This window comes from Myotis nattereri (genome assembly GCF_964212035.1).
Source record: "Myotis nattereri genome assembly, chromosome: 9".
NCBI classification, from domain to species: Eukaryota; Metazoa; Chordata; class Mammalia; order Chiroptera; family Vespertilionidae; genus Myotis; species Myotis nattereri.
In genome coordinates, this window is record NC_138084.1 from 19,256,521 (window position 1) to 19,281,876 (window position 25,356).

Genomic DNA, 25,356 nt, shown 5'->3' on the forward strand with positions numbered 1-25,356 from the left:
CAATAGTTGCTTTGCAAATATTTGCAGTATCAATGAGTGAACCTGGAAATAACCAGCTAGCTTGTTATTTGGTTTTTATAATGTGTACAGTCCTCCCTGCAGTTGTCAGTGACCCAACAACAATAGCAACTTCACATCACTGCCAAAAAATTGCACTTGGGTCACATGGTTGCGTGGATGCTGCAAATCTGAACTGTTTTGTTCCACTTTGTATCAGTTGCCAGGGCAGCACCTTAGCTGGGCAACTTTCCTCTTAGCCTTAAGTATGGCTGTGAGCTGACCAAAATATGACAGAATCAGAAAATATGCAAAGGCAATGGGACCCAAGAACACCCTAGCTCTGGTATGAGTTTCTTCCAGATGTCCCATCATGAATCCAGGCAAAACTGATTAATCATCAAGGGCTCCAGTAGACTCAAGCTGTTTTTGGGTACTCCAAATGGAATGACTCACAAAAGCCATCCCTCTAACCAAACAAAACCTCACCTGGATACCCATCCCTTAGTAAAAACTCCAGTGGGGTTTTGCCACAGACAAAGCAATTGCTGCCCCCTAGTGGCATGAAGGGACGGTGGGAGGGGGGTACTGGTTACTTGCACAAGGAAGGAAAGTCAGAGGACAGCACTTCATAGCTGCTTTTCCTCTTTTTATTAAAAATAAACCCAAACACTTTATGTATCATACAAAAGTTTCATTCGCTGGTGGCAGCCACGAGAAAGCCTGGCCCCGTAGCACTGATCTCCCGCCTCCCCTCCCGGGGACTGCGTCCCAGGGAGCAGTAGCTGGGCCTCAGGGAATGCCCCTAGAGACCGCTCGCTCCGGAAACAGCCAGCTGGGGGTGGGGGCTGCTCCCGAGGCAGCTCTCCCCATCCCACTAAGTGGCAAAGGTTAGATACTGGAAAGTGCCTCTTTAGTGCCAAGATAAACAAGTGGAGTGAAATGGAAACCCTTGTGATTCCTTTATTTCCCAGGGCCTGGGATTTGAGATTTTTCCTTTCACCCTCAGAGACTGCTTTCTCCCTGTGTATGAGGCCCAAACTTCACTCCAACCCAAGCGTTTTCTCTGATACTCCGTGGCCCAGGATATACCAGCCCCTGACTCAAGCTTTGTCCTCTGTTTACTCGAAAAGGTGGAGCAAAAGCAGATTCCTCCTACTGGCCTCCGCCTAACGCATGGCCTGCCATCTCCTCCATTTATAGGACCTTGGGGCTAGGAGGACCCACAACCACCCCTTTCCCCAGTTTTGCCTCTCTCCTGACTGCTGCCCACTCCTGAGCCTTGGACACCCCTGGAGCCCCCCAGACCCCTGTTCCAAAGAGGCCTGGGAGTGATGAGGTGGAGGCGGGAGGGGGTGGTGGGAGCCGGGATCCCCCCAGGGGTGGAGCAGTACTCATGCTGGTACAGACCGCTTGTCAGGGCCAGGAGACAGGTATGGGAGGGTGGGGCATGCGGAGGAAGGGCACTGCCTGCCTGAGCCCCTCAGTCCCAGCCGTTGTCCTTCACCATGTGTGACATTTCAATGATGTACTTTCCCTCCTTGTACTTCTGGCTCGTCTCAAAGGCTTGCTCCTGGTGGGGAGGGAGTGGTGAATGTGGGACCACGCAGTCCCCGCCAGGCCCTCCTACCTCCTGTGTTACCCCTGCCCTGAAAGTCCCGCCCCCCCCCCCCCCAGTCCACCCCACTGGGGCTTGGAGGGCCATGAGACTGTCCGTTTGGGAGGGCCCCCCTCCCCTGTACTTACATATTTCCAGCCCAGTGTGGTTTTGCAGCTCTCACAGAAAATATCAGCTACCGAGTGGAGCCCGGTGAGCAGAAGGCGCTGTTCTGCCGGCCCACAACCCACGTTGACCCTGTCTCAAGAAACAGGAGGGACCCAGCACCGAGTGGTGTCGCTCTGTCAGTCCAGCCCCCCCAACAGCCCAAAGGAGCTTCCATCTGGAGAGCTTAACCCGCCCAGCTGGGAGCCCCTGCCTTCAGCAACCTGCCCCCTTGAGACGAGTGCCTGGGCCTTCCTCCAACAGGGATTCCAGTTCTGCCCAGACTCCCCACAAGAGAACTGCAGCCTGAGCTTCTGAACCCCTTTGCAAGAGGGGACGCAAAGCAGAGTTGCAAGGCCACCTTCTGGTGGCTCACCTTCTTTGTCCACAGAGGAACACGATGCACACACACATGCGCACACACACAAAGAGAGAGGTGGACTCACACGGAGTTAAACAGGTAGGCTCGGCCGTGGCTCCCTTGGAAGGACTGTGGAGACACGGGACAGGCAGTGAATCCCCAGGGGCATGGAGGAGGAAGGGCAGGCTGTGGGGGAGAGGAGGGGAGTGGCAGGCCCCCATGTGGCGTACCTTGGAAATGAGCTCATCGTGTTTGGCCAGGTGTGCTCGGCAGTGGACGCAGCTGTAGGTGCGGTGGCAACGGGGCAGGTAGCTACGGAAGGTCTTGGTGGGGAGGCAAGCGGGGCCCGGACCCGGGTCACAGCTGGGCATGACGGGCTGGAGGACGATGCCCTGGCGGGCTGGAGGGGCCGGCGCTGTGCAGCCCCCACACAGGCGGTCGCAGGTGAAGCAGCGGAGCAGGTTGGCTAGAGCCGTGTTTCAGGGCAGGAGAAATGTGGGGGGGCTGCCCGGCCAGGGCCCCCCCCCCCAAGACGTGAGCCAGGTAGGAATAGAAGTCACCTGGGAAGAGGGGAAGGTGCATCAGGAGAGCTGTGACCTCATGTGGAGCCCCTCCGAGGGAATGGCGAACCTGGTGCTCATCTCACCCCTGCCCTACATGCCCCATCGCCATCAATTCAGCGTTCAGTCGCTCTGAGCCTCCCTGTCCCCTGGATTCCCATCTGCTCCGGCAAGCCTGGCAGCAGTTCCAGGCCGCAGGTGCCCTAGCTGGGGAGGCGCTGTCTCACCGCGCGCACCCCCCCGCCCGCCCCCGGGGCGGGAGCAGCCTCCAGCATTTCCACGGGGAGCAGCCGCTGGTCCACGCTGCCATGGGAGCGATGCCATCTGCAGTGCTCTCCTTGATTTCAGTTCCTCGGTGAGGATCTGCGTCCCACAGGCTCTGATAGGCTGTGGGGCTCTAAGCCTCTTAGAATTTGGGGATGTCTGGCAGTTTTTCTATTTCATCGCCTCTATTTGCAATACAATTGGTCCTTCATACATTTCGTGTGAGAGGAGGAGGGGAAGATGAGAGGGAGAGCAGGCCAGGCCAGCAGGTGCACACACCGGGCTTCATCCCTCCCCTGGGCACCAGAGCTCCATGGGTGTCACCTTCTCTACCAAAGACCTTGGAAGTGGCTGTTATTGCCTGAGCCTGCCCCTTGGTCCACTCTGTTTGGCTCAGAAGCAGTGCCTGGCTGTCTTCTCAGCCTCTGAGCCCCTTGGTCTCTTTCTACTGCTCTTTACAATGGCCTTAGCCAATAATTCAGGATGGAGGCCCCCAGCTATAGGAGAGAAACTCTCTTCTGGCAAATCTGATGGCTGGACCCGATGGAAAACGGGCCCCCTGGCAGGAAGGACAGCACTCCTCCTGGGCTGAGCAGGGCTGGGGGGGTGTCGTGTATGGACAACATCTTCAAGGAGCAGCAAGAGGGGGGACTTGAATTTTCAAAAGCTGTGCTTAGGGGCACAAGGCAGAGAATGCTCCCACCTTCTGCTGGAGGCAGGGACAAACAGCAGTGCCCCTGTGGGTGACAGAAGATATATTTGCCGGGTTCTGATTAGGAGTCTTGAGGAAGATGTTGACATCTGTCCAAACGCCAGCCCCTGCGTGGCTGAGGGAGCTGGAGGCAGAGGATAAGAAGGGAGGTGGCCTCTGGTGGCTTTGATAAGCAGGTGAGGTGCTGCCTTCTCCTTCATGGGGCCTTCAGGGCCATGGCGGGTGGTTTAGCCCAAGTCTGGTTCAGAGGTGCCAGCTGGGTGCTCTCTGGCAACGGCAGGCCCTGAGGCAGCAGGGCTCCGGGCAGCCAGGGCAAACAGGCTGTCATCCCGCCCTCTGCAGTGGCTGCGAGGGCCCAGCTGCTCCAGTCCTTCTTGGGGCCGGCAATCTCTCCATAAAACCCCGGACAGAGACCATCTTCTGTTCCACGTCCTGTCCCCGTGGCCAGCCCCGGGAAGACACCCAGGGTGACATTGGGCTCAGGTCGCAAGAAACAGGCTCTCCTCACCAGCACAAACTGGTCAGCATCCACTTCACGGGTCTGCCTCCAACTTTGCCTGCGGTGGCCCTCTGCCGCTCCACCTAGCGCACCTTCAAGGGCCCAGGAGGGGGCTGGCCAGGTCCCTGCTCGGCCTCCTTCCCCGGGCCTCCGTCACGCCTCCCACCCTCTCTCTCCCCTGCTTCCCCACCAAGCAAAGCAGAGGCTGCACAGGCCAGAGAATCACTCACAGGAGGGGCGGTAGGGGTCATATCTTCTCCATCTCAGATCACAGAGTTGGGCAAATGACAGGGAAAAACAAAGACAAGCTGAGTGCTGGGGAGAGGATATTCCCCGAGTGAGCCAGAGCTGGACCGTGGGAGGCGGGGAAGAGGGAGGGTTGGGGAGGGAGGGCTGCTGAGCAACCATCACTGACAGCAGAGGCCCCAAGGCAGAGGCTCCAGGAGGCAGGTGCGAATCCGGTGCCTCTCAGGGGGAAAAAACGGGAGGGGGCCACGCACTCACAATGGATTTTCTCATCTGCTCTGAGGCGTCGGCCCCCTCTGGGCTGGCATTCTCGCATGGTATGGTCCAAAATCATTAGCAGCGCGGCCAGGGCGGACTTTGGGGCAGGGGGGAGGTTGGGGGGGCGGTGGTCTGCAACAGCCACAAAACAATCAACAGCGATGCCTGATGCTGCAGCCAAAGTTGCCGGGAAATAAGTGCGGAACTGGCAGAGCTTGGAGAGGGATGGAGGAGCTGAGGAGCGGAGGCAGCAGGGAGGGGGAAGGGAGGACAAAGGATGGATGAATAATGCTTTTGCAAAGGGGAGAAAGCAACACGCAGCAGGAGGAGGAAATTTGCAAAGGGAAAAAAAATCATTTGGAGAAGGGCTGCCCCCTCACCTTGAGGTCTGCTCCAGAGATCTCCGTCTATCTCTCTCTCTCTCTCCTCACTCTTCTCTCTTCTCTTTCCGCTCCTTCAATTGGGAAGGGGTGGGGGTGGGGGAGGGGAGTTAAGGGCTCAAGACTGGGGCTGCAGAGCTGGCCAGCTGCTGGGGGGCCAGAGGTTGCCTCCCGTCTGTACCTCGGTCTGTGGGTGAATGTAGCTGTGTGTTGTGGAACTGCATCATAACACTGTGAGTCATCCATCCCCCCACCCCCCTCACCTCCCACGTCAGAGCAGGGCTGGGAGACACAGGAGGCGGGTCGGGAGGGAGAAGGCAGGCATCCAGCGAAGGGGCTGGGGGGAGTGAGGCAGGGGTGGGAGCAGAAAGCCGGGACGGGAGGGGTACGAAAGAGGAAAGGCTGGTTGCTGAGGAGGAAGGCAGTGTGGTCAAGGAGATAGAACCTTGGGGAAGGACAGGGCTGGACAAGGATGGAGTCCTGGTGGCAGGGCTGGAGGAAAGGAGGAGGTGAGGCAGGGGACTGTGAGAGATGGAGGAAGAGAGTCAGGCTCCTGTACACACATTTAAGATGACATTTCCCATTTCAGCTGGGACCCCAGACTGACACAGAGAAAAGACATCGTAATTGTCACATACAGCAAATTGTGCCCCCAAGCGTGTGCCCGGTACTTCCCAGCCTCAACGCCTCAGCTTAAGACCCCTCAAAGGAGTCACAGACTAAATAGGACATCTCACATGCAGGAACCTGTGAACCACCTCCCAATTCCTTGTGCTTCACAAAGGGAGACACCTACATTACATAAGGTTCCCTTCTGAACAGTAGACTTTCTGAGGCAGGTGCTCTAGGCCAGCAGTTGCCAACTGGTGGTCCATGGACCACTGGTGGTCCATGAGGTCCGAAAGGTTGGTGACTGCTGGCCTAGACCACAAGCCAGGAAGTGAGGAAATTAGCAAAACCCCCTTTGGACATAGGGAAACCTAGTGGAAGGGAAAGTGAGGAATGCAGCCTGTCGAAGACCTACCTGGGTTGTCAGCCCCTACTTGACACAGTGCTTGGCACCTAGAGGGCATTAAAATTGTTTTTAGCCCTAGCTGGTTTGGCTCAGTATTGGGGTCCAGACCCAGCAGGTCCAGGGGTTCTCAAAGGTGTGGACGGAGTCGGCAAAGAAGGAATGACACAGAGACAGCGTTCAGTTGATCAGCAGCCTAGCCAGGTTCTTTAGCCAGGATCTCTAGCCAAGTTCTGTCCAGGTTCTCTTGCCATGTTCTCTCGCTAGGTTCTCCAGCCAGGTTCTGTTTTTTATTGTCTTGTTACAACTGTATTTATACCAGTTGATTTTAATCCTATCAATTTCTATTCCAAAGGTTAGGGAATTTATTATCTCCATTCCAGGGAGTAAAGATTATGTAGCTTAAGCGTGATTGTTCATAGTTAAAGTGATTAACTACCCGCCTGGCACTTAGTTAAGGGGTTTTATTCCCCCCTAACTCCAGGGAAAAATCCCCACCTGGGGAAACAACCTTTCTCGGAGAGGTGACCTTGGTTAAAACACATAGCGCTAAGGAGGGGAGCAAACATATTAAGAACAGTATGCCATATACGCCAGGTCCCTTGAAACATATGCTGTGAAGATGTTTCTTCCCTGCAGTGACTGTGTCAAGCAGCAAGGATGGACCGGCTTCCGGCAGCTCAGTGGATAGAGCATCAGCCTGTGGACTAAAGGGTCCCAAGTTCGATTCCAATCAAGGGCATATGCCTGGGTTGTGGGCTCAGTCCCCAGTAGGGGGCATGCAGGAGGCAGCCAATCAATGATTCTCTCTCATAATTGATGTTTCTATCTCTCTCTCCCTTCCTCTCTGAAATCAATAAAATATATATTTAAAAAATTGTTTTTAAAAATCCAAGAATGTCTTCCAGGTATCCTATAAGTCAGTCACTCCCCAACAGCCTCTCTCCTACTGAGCTGGGAATTTTATTGAGGACGCTTTCCCTCTTTGAATCCTGGACAGTTACACAATGTCAATCATTTACCCTGCAGGCAACAGGTTGGGCCACGTCTATAAGCCTCTTGTCACGAGCTTGGGCTTTGGAATCTTGTATTTTTTGCTATGCCACTTGCTCACTGTGTGACTTTGAGCAAATGACAAGCTTACACTTTCTGAGATCCAGTTTCTTGTCTGTAAAATAGGGGTAATAACAGTAACCAACCTCTTCAAGTTGTTTTGAAGACTTGTGGTAGCCCCTTTCACATCCCACGTTATTCAGGGTACCTGTTCAGGGTTCGGGTTCTGGAGAAGGCTGCACACAAAATGAAGAGAGACTAGAAAAGAATTAATTTGGGAAATGGGGGCCAGGCAGGAGTCCATCTCTAAGGAGAGGACTACCACTGCTCTGGCCTAGCTCTCCCTTTTATTTAGTTTGGAATACACCCATAGCCCTTAGGCAGGCAAGTTCCAGTAACACACAGACTATCTTATCAATAAGGATTTACATGACTATCTGGTGGGGAAGTTGCTTCAGCTACCATTGTCTCGACTAAACAGTGGGTGCATAGCTCTGAACCTTTTCAGGGCTACAAGGGTCACCAGCCTTCCGGGTTCCCTGTCCACACCTCTCTGCTAGTGAAGACAATAGGCGGTTTCCCACATCTCCCCCTTCTCTTTTCCTTAAAAAATCTTGTATCTGCAGACCAGAAATAAACATATAAGAACAAAAAATGTTTGAGTCCCAATTTCAATGTCCAACAGTTCTGAGTCCAAGTTTCAATGTCTGACAGTTCCTTATGTGTACATGTCAGCAATGATATTTCAGTTCTGGATGGTGAACAAATGATGGCAATGCAGGTCCGACCCTCTCTGGTTTGGTCCTGGGCAACCTAGCATGAAAAGCGTCGTCAACGTCTTCCATCTCTGGATTGTTTTTCCTCTTGTCTTCATGGCTGGAGCATTCCTGATAATTCCTCTCTGTTGCAGGAATCCACATGGTCTTGGAGTTGTTTTCTGAAATATATACAAACATATTCTCGACCAAAAGTTAATAAAGGAAATTTTACTTGGTATCCTTTTTATATTTGCCCAAATGATTTTCCTTTGGCTTATTTTGACACCATGTATGTTTTTCATGCGTGTCTTGCTGTTAGCATTACAAATGAAAAATTTTTTCTAGATGTAATTTAGTTACAGGATATTTTTCCTTACATGGTATTTTTCCACTATCCCCCCTTTTTTGATTTAATTATTAGGAGGCTTCTGGAAAATTTTTATAATGTAGTCTAGATAACTTTAAATTTTAATTTTTTGCACAAAAATATGACTGCTTTAGGTTCATTGCATGTTAAGCAATTTTACCATGAAATGAAAATTTTGGTTAATACTTCTTGAATATTTACTTATTTCAATTAGCCAATTTAAATTAATCTGAAAACTTGACTACTATTTTACTGTCAAACTTAATACTCTAACAACAATCTTAGTTTACACTGTAAATATTAATGGAAAAGATTATTTTGCATCCTTGAGAAGGCCCTGAGCATTCCTGGTGTTAGGCTGGATTTAGATATAGGGTAGCTGCTGTCAGTGAAGTCTCTGTTGTCTGGGTCCTGATCTGAGCTGGGCCAAGTCCCTTTCTGTTATCTGGGTCCCGATCTGAGCTGGGCATGGGAAGCGGGAAGCAGCCATGGGGGCAGGAGACCTCCCTCTAGAAGGGGCGAGTGTTCAAGCCCCTGCATAGTTGGGGGGAGAGGGGGAGGATCTGTGCCCCACCTCTGTTGACCCCCAAGTTCTCTCCTGATGGCCCCTCTGCGACTGTGCCTGTCTTAGGTTGTTCCTTCCCTGAGGAATCTTACCCGTCTCTGGCTAACCAGCCATCCTCCGGGGCCAAGCAGGGTGATGTGAGGTTCACTTCTGTCTCCTTGGTAGCCTATGCCCCTGTGGCCTCCACGCCCAGCAACTGCCTTGGGATCCCTTCGCCTGCTGGCGGGGCCCTGGCATTGATCACATATCTTGGGGAACCCAGGTTTCTTCTCCAGGGAGGGCCCAGCTCACGCTATTGGGCGAGAGACAGATCCATGGTACCAGCCACCATGAGGCTTCAACCTCAGCATGAACAGAGAGCTCAGGCAACAGCTGTGGGCAATTGGATTGTGAAAAGAGGGACCCTCTTGGCAAAAAGGGCAAGAGAGGCCAATATAGAATGCTCAAGTGCCTTCCCAGGGGGCCTTCCACACAGTGGAAGGGATTAAATCCTTTCATGTCTTTATTAAATTGCTGCCAAACATTCAAAGAATTAGTTTATAAGTTTGTTTGGGATAAATGTACAATATGCTGTTGTAAAATATCAAAAATTATTAATGACATTGTAGAATAATATCATGTAAGGATATTCTTTGCTCTAGGCCAGCTGTGGGCAAACTACGGCCCGTGGGCCGGATCCGGCCCATTTGAAATGAATAAAACTAAAAAAAAAAAAAAAAAAAGACCGTACCCTTTTATGTAATGATGTTTACTTTGAATTTATATTAGTTCACACAAACACTCCATCCATGCTTTTGTTCCGGCCCTCCGGTCCAGTTTAAGAACCCATTGTGGCCCTCGAGTCAAAAAGTTTGCCCACCCCTGCTCTAGGCCACGGCAATTCAATTTTCAACTGGCTGTCAATTTCTTTTTGTATAGACAAGGTCTTAGTTACATTTTCTGCACCTCTCCCAGGAGCAAGTAGTGATAGTCCCCTACTTCCTTGCCCCACCCATGTTCCTACTGGATGCTACATTAGGCGGGGGATCAGCCCATGTAACGGTTCTTACCCATGAAGGGTCAGGAGCATAAGTATGAAATACTTCCACATTTGCCCTAGGTAATATTACCGTACAGATGATTATTGCTAGCATGGCAAGAAAGACATTCTCAGGCATCAGGCACCTGTACTGTCTTCTTTACCATGCCCCAGGTGGTCTCCAGGCTGTTTGCTGTCCGGCTCGTACTCCTCCTGCTCCTCGTCTTCAGTGGACTGCTTTGAGTCGCTGCTCTCTGTGGCTGAGGTAGTTGATTGTCTGCAGCTGCATGGTGTGGCTCCAGGCGAAAGGTCCTCATTAGTCTGGCTAGTTTCTCTCTTGGATCCCTGTTGCAGTTTAATATTTCTAGCAGGAATCCACACGGGTTTGGAAAAATTCTCTGGGAATATACAAGCATACCCTCTGCCAAAGGTTAATAATGGATCAGGTCCCTTCCATAAACCAGATTCGGGATCCTTCCATTTAACTAGACCATTTTCTTTTGTTTTATTCTGACACCAATGTAGCTCCACAGGTGTCTTTCCATCAGCATCACAAGTGAAAAAATTTAAAGTAATTAAGGCTTGGTGCAGCCTACCCGCAGGTGATTTCTCCATCATCCCCCCTTTTTGTTTTACAAGTTGGGATTTTAGCCGCTGATGCTGTCATTCAATAATGGCCTGTCCTTGGGAATTATATGGTATTCCTGTAATGTGCTGAATTTTCCACCTTTTCAAAATTCCTGGAATTGACAGCTTGTGTAAGCAGGCCCATTATCAGTTTTAATAATTTTTGGAATTCCCATGATGGCAAAAGCAGCTAGGCAATGATTAATAACCTGTTTTTCCATTTCTCCTGTAGATGCAGTAGCCCATAGGACTTTTGAAAAGGTATCTACAGAGACATGTAATGGCCCAAGGTGTCCAAAGGAATTATAATGCGTTACATCCATTTGCCAGATATGGTCCCTCAGCAAACCTCTAGGGTTGACTCCTGTGTTAAGCCCTTGAGGTAGATGTAACATGCAAGTTAGACATTCCTTAATAATCTATTTTGCCTGTTGTCGAGTGATTGAGAACTGTTTAGATAGCATTTTGGCAGGCTGATGTAGAAGCTGATGAGATTCTAAGGCTTATTTTAATAAAGCAACCAATTGATCAGCCTGTGCATTTCCTTTTGTTAAAGGACCAGGTAAGACACTATGAGCCCTGATGTGAGTGATATAAAAAGGATATTGTCTCTGTTGTACAATCTGCTGAACTTGTTTGAATAGTAAAAATAAACTTTGGTCACTAAGCCATTTCAACCGGGCAGTTTCAATTCTACTCACTAAGTTCGCAGCATAAAAGGAATCAGAGACGATATTAAGAGGCTCTTGGAAATCCTGCAATGCAGCCTTAATAGCTTCTAATTCAATTCTTTGTACAGAAGTATGACTGGTCAGTATGACTCGGTCTGAATTTATTGTGGTCAATTTATGATAGGCAGCTTTCCCATTTGATGATCCATCAGTAAAAACAGTTAAAGCTCCAGGAATTGGTTCCTGCCTAGTATTTTTTGGTATAATGATGGAGGTATTATATAAAAATTGTAGTAGTTTATCTTTTAATAGGTGACAGCTAAGTTCCCCTGAATATCCACTTAACCCAATTTGCCAATTTATATCAGTCTGAAATAACATTTCTAATTGCTTCCCAGTGAGGGGGAGGTAGATACACTGGGGCTCTTCCCCTCTAAGCTGTTTACAACATTTTCTAATTTGAAATAATAATTGGGCCAATAGTTCTACATATGTAACCGCAGTTTTAGAGGATTGATGCCCTAGGTGGACCCATTCAATAATGGCAGGAGAATTTTTATTTTGAAAGATGACTCCAGTGGAACTATTTGCAGTAGCGTTAATTTGTCCCAATAAAGGTAATTCGGGCTGGACCCATGCTACTTGGGCTGAGGAAATTGCCTGCTCAACCCTTAGCAACTCATTCCTAGCATCATCTGTTAAAGTTCGGGGAGAGGAAAGATTAGAGTCACCTCTAAGTAAGCTAAATAAATTTGTCATTTCTCCTGTAGAGATCTTCAGATAAGGTCTTAACCAGTTAATATCCCCTAATAATTTCTGAAAGTCATTTAAAGTTTTAAGACAATCTTTTCTTATCTCCACCTTCTCAGGCCTAATGCACTGGTTTTCAATTATGGTTCCCAGATATTGGAAAGGCATTTCTTTCTGTACCTTTTCTGGAGCAATTCTTAAACCCCATTTAGGGAGCTCCTCTTCTAATTGGGAAAACATGGCCAAAGTCTGCTCTTCCAGTGGGCTTGCTAAGAGCAAGTCATCCATGTAATAAATAATGTAACATTGGGAGTATTTGTCTCTTAAAGGCTGAACAGCTTGAGCCACATATTTTTGACACAAAGTAGGGCTATTGGCCATTCCTTGAGGTAAAACCTTCCATTGATATCTTTTCATGGGTTCTATATTATTAATAGATGGCACTGAAAATGCAAATCTGTTTATCTTGAGGTGCCAAGGGAATGGTGAAAAAACAATCTTTAAGATCTACTACTATGAGAGAACAATTTAAAGGGATTTGTGAAGGCGCTGAGAGTCCAGGTTGTAAAGCTCCCATGGTATGCATAGTAGCATTAACTGCTCTAAGATCATGTAACAATCGCCATTTTCCTGTCGCCTTTTTAGGGATTGTAAATATAGGTGCATTCCAAGGACTATTGGAAGGCTCTATGTGGCCAGCCTCTATTTGTTCTTGTATTAATTCATGAATATGATTTAATTTCTCCTTGGTTAATGGCCACTGATCCACCCATACAGGTCTATCATCTTTCCATTGTATAGGATCAGCATGAGGGTGAGGAGACTCAGCAGTGACCGCTCCTAAAAGGTTGATATCCTATCTGAGTTATTAACTGCTTTCCTTTGCCGGTAACAATACACGCCTGTAAACCTTCTAAAACATCCCGGTCCCATAAGTTGACTGCAATTCGTGAGATGACATAGGGCTGAAACCATCCTGTCTGTCCTTCCTCATCTCGCCACCTTAACACTGCAGCTCTATGTTGTGTGTCATCAGGAGTTCCTACCCCCTTAACTGAGCCCATAGCTTCTGCTGTGGACCAACTTGGAGTCCATAATTCTTTGCTGATAATACTAGCATACACTCCAGTGTCCACTAGACCCCTAAATTGTTTTCCCTCTATTCTTAAATTAATCACGGGACGGGTTTTGCTAATTTCATGTATCCAATAGATGTCTGAGCTTCCAAATCCTTGCATTCCTCTTTTCCTATTTATAGCCTCACCTTGCTGAACATAAGGTAGAAGTAGTATCTGAGCAATTCTTTGTCCTGGAGTAATTTGCATAACATGATTACATTCTAGTATAACTTTAATTTCTCCTTCATAATCTGAATCAATGACTCCAGGCAGGACAGTTAGTCCTTTTAGAGTGTTTCCACTCCTCCCTAAGATTAATCCTAAAGTTCTCAGTGGCACAGGTTCCCAAATTCCTGTAGGAATCGCATGCCGAGCAATATCAGGGGTCAAAGTGACCGCAATAGTGCTGTTAAGATCCAGGCTTGGGCTTCCTGGAGTTGCTCGGATGAGGGAATCCACTGTGGGCCTTGTAGGACAGATTTCCCCTATTGATGATGGGGCTGGGGGGCGCCCCTCTGGCCGTTTCCCGGCGATTGGCCATGCCCTCTATCTTGATCTAGAGGCTGCCCGTTTCTATGAAATTTCGATCTACACAGACTGGCCCAATGGTTCCCTTTCTGACATTTAGGACACCGAGAGATTGAATCTGGAGGTTGAGTGTTTATGCCTCTCCCTAGCCTTCTCGGTTGCCTACATTCCTTTTGGAAATGTCCTGCTTTTCCACATTTATAACACCTCTTATTTCCACCTGTTACTGCAGCAGGGAGTAAATTTGCTTGAAAAGTGCCTGATCCCACATTCTGACATGCTTGAATCATCTCTGTGATGGTACTATTTCTTCTCAGAGGCATCAGGCATTTCTTACAATCAGCATTGGCATTTTCATAAGCTAAGTGCTGAATTAAAATAGCTTCTGCGGCCTCATGTTGAATCTGTCGTCTCGCTGCTTGAGTGAGACGAGCCACAAAATCAGAAAATGACTCTGTAGGTCCCTGCATACATTTATTAAAAGCTCCCTGAGGGTCCCCTTTTGTTGGTAAAGCCCACCAGGCTTTCCTTCCACAAAGTCTAATTTGCTCATATGCCTGTTGCACATAATGTAGCTGATTTTGTATATCCATATACTGTCCCAGTCCTGCCAGCATTTCATAAGTTATTTGAGCATTTGGCCCTCCGTTTGCGCGGGCTTGCTCTTGACATTTTTCCAAAAATTCTTCCTTCCATAGTAAATAATCTCTTCTATCCAGAGTTGCACGAGCCAGAGAATACCAATCACAAGGAGTTAAGAATGCTTCAGAAATATTATTCATAATTTCTCTTGTGAAAGGAGCCGTTGGACCATTTTGAACAACGCTTTCTCGCAAAGCTTTTATCATTTGAAAATCAATTTTTTCATCGTGTCTTATTATCTGATTTGGGAGCTGTGGGTCAGCAAGCCTTTCTTCCACCGACATGTCCTTCATTCCTTTTCTGATGGCTCTCTGTATAGATGATTCTACTGGCGGCCCTATTGGCGGCGAATTCAACGTTTCAGGATCAGGACATGTAGGTGGAGGGGGCCATAAAGGCCATTCCTCCAATTTTTCTTCCCGCTCCTCTCTAGGAGGAGTGGAGGGAACCAGGCGAGGAGGCTCCTCCTCAGCCTCTCTGAAAGGTTCTAGCAAACGCAATATTGTGTTCCCCATGGAAAAACAGTTTTTTGAGGTGAGTTTTGTTGTTGTTGTTGTTCTGCTGCCAACTTTTTGCCAAACACTCGATCTAATGTGCTTCCCTCAGGAAACCAAGGGTTATGTTCTATAACATCAAACAAAAACTATAAAAGAATACCTTCTGAAACTTTTAATTCCTTAGGCATACAAACCAAAATTCTAATTCTTCCCCATTAGCCTGGCTGAAAAAGACGTTCCCACCCTACTTACAGATCTGGATTCTGTAGCTGGTCCGTGGGCTTTTGCGTGAGGTGAATTTCCCTCACCTTTTTTCGGTGAATTTTCCACACCTTTTCTCGGTGTATTTTTCCTCCTTCGCTCTAGAGTCTAGACGAAAAATATCATCTCCTCCGGAAGCCCCGCCTTTGGGCGCCAGATGTGGTAGCCCCTTTCACGTCCCGCGTTATTCAGGGTACCTGTTCGGGGTTTGGGTTCTGGAGAAGGCCGCACACAAAATGGAGGCTAGAAAAGAATTAACTTGGGAAATGGGGGCCAGGCCGGAGTTCACCTGTAGGGGGAGGACTACCACTGCTCTGGCCTAGCTCTCCCTTTTATTTAGTTTGGGATACACCCATAGCCCTTAGGCAGGCAAGTTCCGGTAACACACAGACGATCTTATCAATAAGGATTTACATGACTATCTGGTGGGGAAGTTGCTTCAGCTACCATTGTCTCGACTAAACAGTGGGTGCATAGCTCTGAACCTTTTCAGGGCTACAAGGGTCACCAGCCTTCTGGGTTCCATGTCCACACCTCTCTGCTAATGAAGACAATAGGCGGTTTCCCACAAAGACTGACTGGGATGATACACATAAAGTACTAAGCATGATGCCTGTAACAAGCAAGCATCTGATGTTAGCTTTTAAGTTTTTATTGCAGTTTGAGGAGGGGCAGCTATGAAAATGGCATCCATTTGTACAGTGGTTCACATTTTCAAAGCCCTTTCAGATATCTTCTTTCACAGACACCCTGTAAAGTCAGTTTTATTATTTCCAGATGGAGGAGGAGAGATAGGTGAAGGAACTTGCCCAAGCTAGGACTCAAACCCAGGATTTTGGAGACTGAGTCCAGTTATTATACCAGCAAACACATATGTTGTGCCAGGTACAGGTGTAAATTCATTTAATCCTGTCATGGTCATCCTCACTTTACAGATGAGTACTTTTTTTCAGTCTAGCTCACATGGTTAATCCACTGAGAAACCTGAGCTTTTCCTGGTTGCCTTTTTCCTGCTGGCCCTACCTTAGCACTCACTTTCTTAGGATGCCTTCCTCACTTCTCAGTTTTTTCTCTGATGGTTTACTTTATTTCATTCATTCACTATGATGCATTAGTTCTTTAGTGAACTATTAGGTATCCACTAATCTTTCACCATTCTTCAAAAATTCCAGTCTTCCATTTGCATATTTTCTCCCCATGTAAGCTCATGCTCTCCTGTTTCTCTTCAGTGTATCTCCTAAATCTGTTTCTTCGCCTCCACACTCTTTCCCTTGAGGCAATTTCTCCCAATTATCTGAAGGTCGTCTTTATTTGGTTACTGTATAGCTATCTCAAACTGAATTTAGGGAGGAGAACTCACCCCACCCCCTTTAGACTGCTCTCCATTCTGCGTCTTAAACACAGAGTCAGGGCACAACATTTAAAGCATCTGTGCTTGCCTACACTCTCTTTCCTCACTTTCAGCAAGCCCTCCTGTCATCTCCACCCCCGCCCCCAAATAGCACTGTCCTCATGGTCTTTTTCAATCTCCTCTCCAGCTAAATCCTTGATTATTATTTTCCTGAGTTAAACTGATAACCTATTTTGCTTCCAAACTTTCAATCCTTACCCCCAAAACTACTCACCTTTTCCCCCACTTCCCACTGTTTTCCTCAAAAATAGTTCCTCATATTCCTCCAGTACTTACATTTCCTTTCTGGTCTGCTGTGTAGACAAGAACACTTCCTCCTCCTCCTCCCCCTCCCCCTCCCCCTCCCCCTCCCCCTCTTCTCCTTTTTGTCCCTTTTTTTTCTTTTTCTTTCCTGTACCCAATTCTCCCTCTCAATGTCAAACTTCTGGTACTATCACTCAAGGTACCAGAGAGTGCTATCACTCAACACACATGATGTTTTCAGAATTTATCTTAAGCCCCAGAATCTTTTGGAGTTCCTTTCTTCATACTCAGCTAGCAACGTCTCCCATTACATTTCCCTAACTTAAGGTTTCCCCCTCCTTACACGTGGAAAGACAAACCACCCACAGGCAATCCTTTGTGTACAGTAAGCCCCTACCTTTATGATACTTCATGTTCTGAATGTTAGGAATTAGGGTTTTTTTCCTTAGAGGACACGTTCTGTGACTACATACTTTAGTGATGCGCACAGGGCAGCACTCCCTGAGAAATATTCTGAGTCAAAATGAAATATAATTGGAATCTGATAGAAAAATAACCCTGAAAGAGAGAAGTTCTTAATAAGACACACATTTAGCACGTGTCTCTTGAGACAGAATTTTTAATAGTAAACCGTCCATAGGTCTCCGGGTATGAAGTTGAGAACAGTGTTTTGAAATAACAGCAAATTAGGGGCCAGGCAGTTTATTTCACCTCAGGAACTTGTCCAGTGGTTGCTGGTGAGTATAGTGGCAGGTCTGGAATTCCAAAGCAGGTCTCTTGGAGACCAAAGCCAGGCACTTGGACCATGTCCATGTCCAAAGGTGCAACTCAGCTGCTGACTTGGGAGCATCATCTCTTTGCTAGGCATTGCTGTCCTGGGATGCAGAGAGAAGATGCCTAGGCCAGCAGGCTATCTTGGGACCTAGACAGTGAGTCTCCCTCCATCCCCGCCGCTCTTCCCCTTCTCCTTCCCCTTCCCGGGCAGCGGATGAGCGAGAACAGGGTGGCGAGTCCGCAACCGCTACACTCGGGCAACTCTTGGCCCCTCGGTCGGTCCGGGCCGCGCGGGGGCGTAACCGCCACTCCTCCCGGATTAAGTCAGCAGGCGAACGGTGACCGTCGCTGCTCCGCCCACCTTTTGCGTCACAATCAAAACAGTCCTGCAACTACAACTCCCAGAAGGCCGGGCGGCTGCGCGAGCTCAACGGCACCCAGCCGTTTCCGCACAACTACATATCCCAAGGGGCATCGCGCGACCGCGTCTCCTCCACTGCGCAAGTGCAGAACCGCTCGTGTTTCCGGCGTGGGTCCGGGCGAGCCCGGCTGCTGTTGGGCTTCGGGTCCTGCCCGGCAGGGCTTCTCGGTTTACCGTTGCGGGTAGTGGCTGTGCAGGTAAGATAATAAGCCCAGGAAAGCAACCGTCGCCTCCTTGGGACCTGGGCGGATTTCGTATCTGGGTCAGATGCGGGACCTAGAGCTGCGGTCTGGTATCGGAAATAACTTCCTGATTATTTCTCGGCGTTTTCTAGTTTACCAAGTGCTGTTTTCCTCCAACAATCCCTGCTGGCTGGTCCCCAGAACAACACTTTGTGTGAGGAAGTGTAAGTGCCTCCCGTTGGCAGCTGAGGAAAAGTATCAGAGAGGTCAGCTGATTTGTCTGAAGACACTACTAGACGTTGCTGGGCGGGATATTGAAATGTTTTTTGTTTTGTTTTTTTTTAAGTCCAGCATTGCTATTCTCTGGTTTGCGTCCGGATTCTTGTTGACTAAGAGGGTTGGGGAGTGGGCACCTTTTGCCTTCTCTCGAGTATCCCTATGGAATGATGAAGGGAGCGATGAGGTGATGTGATCAAGTGTTCTGTCAAACTGTAGATACGTTTTTTTAAAAAATATTTTTATTGATTTCAGAGAGGAAGAGATAGAAACATCAATGATGAGAGGGAATCATTGATCGGCTGCCTCCTGCACGCTCCCTACTGAGGATTGAGCCCGAAACCCAGGCATGTGCTCTTGGCTGGAGTCGAACCTGGGACCCTTCAGGCCGCAGGGCAACGCTCTATCCACGGAGCCGAACCGGCTAGGGCTATAATTTTATTCTGATGTCTCAGTCATGTATTCGCTCGGTGTATGTACGGAGGTGCCTGTGGGTTATCAAGCCCTATCCTGGGTACTGGAGATACAGCAGGAAACGACAATGTCCAACCTTAGTGGGGTAGACAGATGGTGATCAGAGATAAGGAGAAAAATAAAGCAGGGTCAGGGGAAACAGTCATTGGAGGATTTTGAACAGAGTTCTAACTTGTATTTAGATCTGACATTTAACTTGTGTACTAGGCACAGCAGCTACACAGAAAAGATGGGCGAGGAGACCAATGATGACAAGAAGCCAACAACTAAATTTGAACTAGAGCGAGAAACAGAACTTCGCTTTGAGGTGGAAGCGTCTCAGTCAGTTCAGCTGGAGCTGCTGGCTGGCATGGCAGAAGTCTTTGGCACCGAGCTGACCCGGAACAAGAAATTCACCTTTGATGCTGGTGCCAAGGTAGCTGTTTTCACTTGGCACGGCTGTTCGGTACAGCTGAGTGGCCGCACCGAGGTGGCTTATGTCTCCAAGGACACCCCTATGTTGCTTTACCTGAACACTCATACAGCTCTGGAGCAGATGCGGAGGCAGGCGGAGAAGGAAGAGGAGCGAGGCCCCCGGGTGATGGTAGTGGGCCCCACCGATGTGGGCAAATCCACAGTGTGCCGCCTGTTGCTCAACTACGCAGTGCGTTTGGGCCGCCGTCCCACTTACGTGGAGCTGGATGTGGGCCAGGGCTCTGTGTCTATCCCTGGTACCATGGGGGCCCTCTACATTGAGCGGCCGGCAGATGTTGAAGAAGGATTCTCCATCCAGGCCCCTCTGGTGTATCATTTTGGCTCCACCACTCCTGGCACCAACATCAAGCTTTATAATAAGGTCAGAGCCAAGGTGGGATGGAGGGTAGGGTTGCTATCAGGGTAGGAAGCTGTGCCAAAGTTTGCTAGTTAACGCTGTAGCCATCTCTTTGCTCCCTCTCCACTGGTATTATTCCCATATGATTTCAGAAAAGACAGTTTCAAATGTAAGTCAATCTCAGATTATTAAATGTTTCTGTGGACCTATTAAGTTATTTATTAAATTCCCACTTAGGAGACAGAAGAAGCAACATAAAAATTAAATCCATGTTATGGGGTCAAAACTACAGCCATTAAGAATGTTTTTCTTGTACCTAATAGTACTTATTCTAAAGAGGGACAGAATAGTTATAGGTTCGTTCATTTTGTGTGTTTTTTTTCTCCTCACCTTGGTTGTCTTTTGCAGATTACATCTCGTCTCGCAGATGTGTTCAACCAAAGGTGTGAAGTGAACCGAAGGGCTTCTGTGAGTGGCTGTGTCATTAACACCTGTGGCTGGGTCAAGGGCTCTGGTTACCAGGCCCTGGTGCATGCAGCGTCAGCCTTTGAGGTAGATGTGGTTGTGGTTCTGGATCAAGAACGACTTTACAATGAACTGAAACGGGACTTGCCTCACTTCGTGCGTACTGTGCTGCTCCCTAAATCTGGGGGTGTGGTGGAGCGCTCCAAGGATTTCCGGCGGGAATGTAGGGATGAGCGTATCCGTGAGTATTTCTATGGATTCCGGGGCTGTTTTTATCCCCATGCCTTCAATGTCAAATTTTCAGATGTGAAAATCTACAAAGTTGGGGCACCCACCATTCCAGACTCCTGTTTGCCTTTGGGCATGTCTCAGGAGGACAATCAGCTGAAGCTAGTACCTGTCACCCCTGGCCGAGATATGGTGCACCACCTCCTGAGTGTCAGCACTGCTGAGGGCACAGAGGAGAACCTTTCTGAGACCAGTGTGGCCGGTTTCATCGTGGTGACCAGTGTGGACCTGGAGCATCAGGTGTTTACTGTTCTCTCTCCAGCCCCCCGTCCACTGCCTAAGAACTTCCTTCTCATCATGGATATCCGGTTCATGGATCTTAAATAGAGATCAGGGAGTCTTGCTGCCTGGGGCTTGGAGATCTGTGGCCATCACAGAGACAGATGGGCTGAAGAGGGAGAGTCTTTTGAGGCCAGGCTGACCAGTAAATGGTGGACTAGTAAAAAGCATATATTCTACCTCTTAAAACAGGTGGTGGTAACTTAACTACTAATCTTGAACCAAAAGGAAAACCATGAGACTAATTGGTTTCTTAGATCACCTAAGGTGCCACTTCAAATTCTCTAAGGCCCTGGAGAATCCCATTTCTTTAACCAGTTACTGTGTGGACTCATTTTTTAAAAAAATCACTGCTTTATATGCTATATATAGTACTTGTTACCTTATTTTTCCAGGATGTTCAAGTGTATTAGAAGGACTCTTTACAATAAAATTCAAACTTGGAAAAAAATTTAATAAATATTTTTGCCATATCACAGAAGTTGGTATAATTTTTTTTAATTTTGTTTTTCTCCCTAAGAATTATAGAAACACTAGTGGCCCGGTGCATGAAATTCGTGCACATTAAAAGGGAATTAGAGGAAATATTTTAATATTGCTATTTGCCTTTTCTCTATAATAGAAGTGTCAGAGATGAAAAAAAATTACTAAAATGTATATGAAAATCTCCCTCCTGTCAGAGTCTGGGGCGTGCTGCGGGACCCAGTTAAGTCCTGCCCACCCATGTGCGCCTCGAAATTGCGCAAGACCCAGACCTGGCTGGCTGCACCCCCGTCAAGCCCCACAGGGCGGGGGGGCCCAGCCACAGGTCCCCCGGCCCCGCCCGGGCGCCAGGGCAGGAGGTGCGGCCTCAGGTCCCTCGGCACTGGGGTGGGGAATGCAGCCTCAGGTCCCCCGGCCCCAGCATGAGGGTGCAAGGGGGTGATGACCATTTGCATATTAGCTCTTTATCATATAGGATTATTAAAATGATTTATTGCTGAATGCTTAGAAAAGAGGAAAACAAAGAGCCCACCTATAAGCCAAGCAGGTAAATAGATGCTAACTCTGTTCTCGGTGCAGAGGGGTAACTATGAGGAACCAAAGAGGCTAGTGATAAACTTGGGATGAGATTTCAGATCTAATAACTTCCCAGAGATCATTTTCTCCCAGCGTCAACTGTCATTCCCATTGTCTGTTTGCTTGGAGTCAGAATCTAAGTCAAAGTGTAAATTGAACTTTCAGGTAGTAAGAAACCGGGAAAGCTCATTCTCTGATCTCCTGCAAATGCTTGGTGGTCCTAGTTTGGACTTGGATTACTGAATAAGTATCTGATCCCCTTCATCTGTTCATTGTTTCCACAAGTATTTATTGAGCACCTACTGTTTGCCAGGAACCATTCTAGATGGGAAACAAGATAAAGTCTTAGGAAGCTTACATTATAGAATAAACACAAAGGTCAGTGCTATTCAAAGACTTAAAGTTGGGTGCTACAGGACAGTGACAGAGAGGCTACGTTAGAATGGGGTGGTCAGGAAGGGCCTCTCCTGAGTTAAGAACTGAATGGCGCATGGCTAGTGTGGCTCAGTGGTTGAGAGTTGACTCATGCAACAAGAGATTGCTGGTTGATTCCTGGTCAGGGCACATGCCTAGTTTTCAGGGTCGATCCCCAGCAGGGGATGTGCAAGAGGCAGCCTATCAATGTTGATGCATTGCTGTTTCTATCTCTCCTCCCTCTCTAAAATCAATAAAAACATATTTAAAAAGTTATTTTAAAAAAGAGTATATGAGAGATTAAAAAAAAAAAAAAAGACTTGAATGGCTGTGTAAAATTTGGCCAAAATCCTGGTGGAGGGAACAGTGGAAAAACAAAGGAAAAAGCTCAGTGTGTTTGGTGAAGGAAAAGTCTGCTTGGCTGGAGTATAGTGAATCAAGGGGAGCGAGGTAAAAATTGAGGGGGGAGGGAGCAGCAAAGACAAGATAATCTAGGGCTTTTGTAATCCCAGAGCAGTGGGAAACAGTGGGTGAGGACGTGTATCTTAGTCCCTTGGGACTGCTATAACAAATACTACAATCTAGGTAGCTTATAAATATTAGAAACCTCACAGTTCTAAAGTCCAAGATCCAGGCACCAGCATGGTTGTGTTCTGATAGAGGCTGTCTTCCAGGTTGCTAACTGCCAGCTTCTAGCCGGTGTCCTCATGTACTGGGAGTGGTAAGGGAGCTCTATGGAGGCTCTTCATGCATGACCTGAGCACCTCTCGGAGGCCCCACTCCTAGTACAGTCATCTTTGGGGGTTAGGGTTTCAATACAGTCCTGGGGTTACATCGGACTGGACATACGTCGATTCGTGGTTATGTCGCCATCTCCCATTTATTTATATAAAAAAAAAAGTTCTGTAATTTTGACATATATACATGTGTGCTTTTTATTTTTTATTATTTACCACAAGTAAAGGTCAGGAATTGTTATCTTTAAATTTTTTTTACTGTTTCACTTCATTACTTCTGGTATGTGCTCCATGTGAGTGATGTTGGTGCTTATGTAGGTGGGTTACGACTCCCAGCGAAAATCGCGTTACATCACGCTGTAGGAGCGGATCTCTGACATAACGCGAGGACCTACTGTATATGAATTTAGGGGGACAGACATTCATACCATAGCAGCCAATTAAACAGGAATGGCATGATCTGAGTTACATTTTGAAAAGATCATTGCTGTGTGGAAAATGGATTAAAGAGGCAAGAGTAGAGAAGCAAGGACACAAGTTAATTTCAATGTGATAATTGATGGAGAATTGAAAGTATGGCAGCATAGGTGGAGTCGTTGAGTAGATTGTCTGGGGATATTTTGGATGTAAAGTTGATAGGCTTGCTGATGGGAGCCTTAAGGAAAAGAAACTGGAATCAGAGGTGATTCCAGCCCAGTCAGTATGGTGTTGACCTATGAACCAGGAGGTCATGGTTGGATTCCTGGGCACATGCTGGGGTTTTGGGCTCCATCCCCAGTAGTAGGGGGTGTGCAGGAGGCAGCCAGTTAATGATTCTCATCATTGATGTTTCTATCCCTCTCTCCCTCTCCCTTATTATATATATGATAATTCCTACATTTTTCACTTGAGCAACTTTGGCTATGAGATTGGGGAAACTCAGAGGGGGTAAGGGAATATTGAGTTCTACTTTGGCACTGTTAAATTTGGGCTATTACTCATACATATGGAGATGCCACACAGACAGCTGGAAACATGAATCTGGAGGGTTAGGGCTGAAGGTTCATGGGAGCTGTTGTCCTATAGAAGGCATTTAAAGCAGTGGTATTGGATGAAGTCACTTAAAGACTGGAAATCAGAAGGCAGATGGACTTTCAGGGTACTTCAAACATACGAGTTGAAGTATAATGGGAGCTATTAGCAAAGGAGTCTTGACTATGATCTGGAGGCATGGATTTCAGCAAGAATGTTGAAGAGTGTAGTCTTGGAATGGTGGGGATAAAAGTCCTATTGGAATATACTGAGATATAATCTGAATAAATATGGATAACAACTATAGACAACTCTTCCAAGGAGCTTGCTAAGGATGGGAGTGGCAGTGATATGGAGTCAAGGGAGAGTTATTAGTTTTTTTTGGTTTTTGTTTTGTTTTTAGTTAGAATGCCTCTCAGCATAACAGACTCAAGAGGGAGAGAATTTAATGATGGACATGGTATGTTCTTGACACTATCCTATTTTTTCTGTATGTTTTTCATTTTTAAAATAAAATGTCAAAGGAAAAATTCAGAAGAAGTTGCAGGAGTGAAGGGGAGAAACTGTCCTTTAATACAAGCAGAGGCATTTCATAAGGACAGGAGGGAAGGTGGCAGTATTTAAATAGAGACTAGAGGCCCAGCACTCGAAATTGTGTGGGACCCAGAGTCCCTCCTGCCGCCAGCCACCGAGGGACCCGTCAATGCACCGCCTGGTGACTGGTGGTTTGGTCATCCCGGCCACTGACTTTTTATAATACAGATGGTTAGTGCTAAAAGATAGGTCATTTCTCTCTAATTGAATCTAAACCCCAGGGTAGCATTTTGTTCTTATCTGCCTTGTTTGTTTTGTTTTGTTTTGTTTTTGTTTTTTCCCCCCTGTTCATCAGGTTATTTATTCACTTGATTTTTAGATTCACTTGTTGATAGATGTGTATTTGTTGTTCATGTTGTTTGCCTTTTTATTTACCGGTGAGTTGAACTAAAAATGACCCTGTGGTTTGCCATCTATAGTCATGAGGGAATACAAGTGAAGATTATTTGAAAAAGTATAGGTAAACTATACTAGAAACACTATATTTCTTTTTTTGTTTTACATTTACCTTTATTTTTGAAAGTATTACAAATGTCCTCTCTCCTCCCCTTCCAGTGACCCTCCCTCATGCCTTCACCACATTCTTGTCTGTGTTCGTGGGTTGTGTATATATGCATGTAAGTTCTTTAGTTAACACGTTAAGTGTCCAGCCTATTTTGTCTTCTGGACACAAAGTATAGTGTCTGTATAGTCACTGGTGACTGGGCTTTTAACGTGTTAATCTCTTCCACCCTACCCTCTACCCCGACCCTTGCCGGAAGCCAGTCCACTCTTGCTGCTTGACACAGTCGCTGCAGGGAAGAAACATCTGCACAGCTTATGTTTCAAGGAACCTGGCGTATATGACATATGTTTGCTCCCCCTCTTAGTGCTATGTGTTTTAAACAGGACCACCTCCCTGAGAAAGGTTGTTTCCCCAGGTGAGGATTTTTCCCTGGAGTTAACACAGGGGTGGGCCACAATGGGTTCTTAAACTGGACCGGAGGGCCAGAACAAAAGCATGGATGGAGT

The 25,356-nt window shown here is 47.4% G+C and overlaps 2 protein-coding genes across 7 annotated transcripts; one reads left to right on the forward strand and one right to left on the reverse strand.

The window, feature by feature from the left end:
• Positions 1-625: 625 nt before the first annotated feature.
• YPEL4 (yippee like 4) lies at positions 626-5,275 on the reverse strand. Of its 6 annotated transcripts, none has more exons than XM_081100049.1 (6): positions 5,040-5,234; positions 4,386-4,791; positions 2,351-2,680; positions 2,206-2,249; positions 1,744-1,852; positions 626-1,570 (listed from the first exon to the last, which is right to left on the reverse strand). In XM_081100049.1, exons 3-6 carry the CDS (start codon positions 2,489-2,491, stop codon positions 1,481-1,483), a joined length of 384 nt encoding a protein of 127 aa, XP_080956175.1. In that variant the 5' UTR covers positions 2,492-2,680; positions 4,386-4,791; positions 5,040-5,234; the 3' UTR covers positions 626-1,480. The 6 variants fall into 6 exon arrangements, with proteins under 6 accessions (XP_080956175.1, XP_080956177.1, XP_080956174.1 ...); XM_081100051.1 differs by lacking the exon at positions 4,386-4,791 and adding an exon at positions 3,648-3,780 and having other exon boundaries at positions 5,040-5,121; XM_081100048.1 differs by lacking the exon at positions 4,386-4,791 and having other exon boundaries at positions 5,040-5,275.
• Positions 5,276-17,829: 12,554 nt separating this feature from the next.
• Positions 17,830-22,314, forward strand: CLP1 (cleavage factor polyribonucleotide kinase subunit 1). The gene is made up of 3 exons (XM_081099959.1): positions 17,830-17,952; positions 18,895-19,522; positions 19,907-22,314. Exons 2-3 carry the CDS (start codon positions 18,917-18,919, stop codon positions 20,576-20,578), a joined length of 1,278 nt encoding a protein of 425 aa, XP_080956085.1. The 5' UTR covers positions 17,830-17,952; positions 18,895-18,916; the 3' UTR covers positions 20,579-22,314.
• The last annotated feature ends 3,042 nt before the right edge of the window (positions 22,315-25,356 follow it).

Excerpts from the sequence above, each read along its gene's own strand:
- YPEL4 (XM_081100048.1), bottom strand. The coding sequence starts at position 2,491 with ATGCCCAGCTGTGACCCGGGTCCGGGCCCCGCTTGCCTCCCCACCAAG. Across the intron at positions 2,250-2,350 it reads ACGATGAGCTCATTTCCAAG|TCCTTCCAAGGGAGCCACGG; the intron begins GTACGCCACATG and ends GTGTCTCCACAG. Across the intron at positions 1,853-2,205 it reads GCCTACCTGTTTAACTCCGT|GGTCAACGTGGGTTGTGGGC; the intron begins GTGAGTCCACCT and ends TTCTTGAGACAG.
- CLP1 (XM_081099959.1), top strand. The coding sequence starts at position 18,917 with ATGGGCGAGGAGACCAATGATGACAAGAAGCCAACAACTAAATTTGAA. Across the intron at positions 19,523-19,906 it reads ACATCAAGCTTTATAATAAG|ATTACATCTCGTCTCGCAGA; the intron begins GTCAGAGCCAAG and ends TGTCTTTTGCAG.